The sequence below is a fragment of the Acanthisitta chloris genome, unplaced genomic scaffold (assembly GCF_000695815.1).
Source record: "Acanthisitta chloris isolate BGI_N310 unplaced genomic scaffold, ASM69581v1 scaffold3026, whole genome shotgun sequence".
In the NCBI taxonomy this organism is placed as follows: Eukaryota; Metazoa; Chordata; class Aves; order Passeriformes; family Acanthisittidae; genus Acanthisitta; species Acanthisitta chloris.
In genome coordinates, this window is record NW_008679553.1 from 3,094 (window position 1) to 3,913 (window position 820).

At 62.0% G+C, this 820-nt stretch overlaps 1 protein-coding gene across 1 annotated transcript in view; it reads left to right on the forward strand.

Moving 5' to 3' along the window:
- LOC103804713 (olfactomedin-like protein 2A) overlaps positions 1-643 on the forward strand; it is a gene marked incomplete at both ends in the record, with an annotated part of 783 nt that extends 140 nt beyond the window's left edge. The window contains 3 exons of the mRNA XM_009077326.1: positions 1-130; positions 237-344; positions 458-643. The exon at positions 1-130 is cut by the window's left edge and continues 140 nt beyond it. Coding sequence (XP_009075574.1) covers positions 1-130; positions 237-344; positions 458-643 — 424 coding nt within the window. The remainder of the gene's footprint in view (positions 131-236; positions 345-457) is intronic.
- Positions 644-820: the final 177 nt, after the last annotated feature.

The following is an 820-nucleotide window of genomic DNA, read 5'->3' on the forward strand; positions in this document are numbered from 1 at the left end:
TACGGTGGAGACGGTGAGCTCGGGGGCTGATTGCAAGTGCTCCTGCACCGCGCCCCCCTCCTCCCTCAACCCCTGTGAGAACGAGTGGAAGATGGAGAAGCTGAAGAAGCAGGCGCCAGAGCTCTTCAAGGTATCTCTGGCATGGCAGGACTGGGGGACAGAGACCCCATGTCCTGTGCCCCAGCCCCGTGCCCTGTACCTCAGCCCTGTGCCCCAGCCCTGCTCTCCTTCTGCAGCTGCAGTCCATGGTGGACCTGCTTGAGGGAACACTGTACAGCATGGACCTGATGAAGGTGCACTCCTACATCAGCAAGGTGGTGGCCCAGATGAACACGCTGGAGGAGGTGAGTGGGCCCTGGCAGCACTCTCCCTGCCGTGTGCCCAGCTGGGCTGCTCGGGGCAGTCTGGGGGTGCTGTGGGCTCCCCAAGTGTGGCTCCAGCCTCTCCTCTCCTGCAGACCATCAAGACCAACCTGAGCAGGGAGAATGACTTCGTGAAGGAGAGTGTCCTGCACCTCACCGACCAGATGAAACGCTATGAGAACTACTCTGACATCATGATCAGCATCAAGAAGGAGATCTCCAACCTGGGCTACCAGCTGCTGCAGAAGGACGCGGCTGCTGTCCCCGAGAGCAAGGCACAGGTACCCCAAGGCACAGGGCACAGGTACCCCAAGGCACAGGTACCCCCAGCCCTGTGCAGGCACAGCTGGTGCCACCAGGCAGAGTTGAGGGGAGGAGAAGGGAAGGGAGAGAAGGGGAGGGGATGTGACCAGGCTGTGCCCCCCAGGACACGGCAGGTGGCCGAGAGAAGGAGGCAG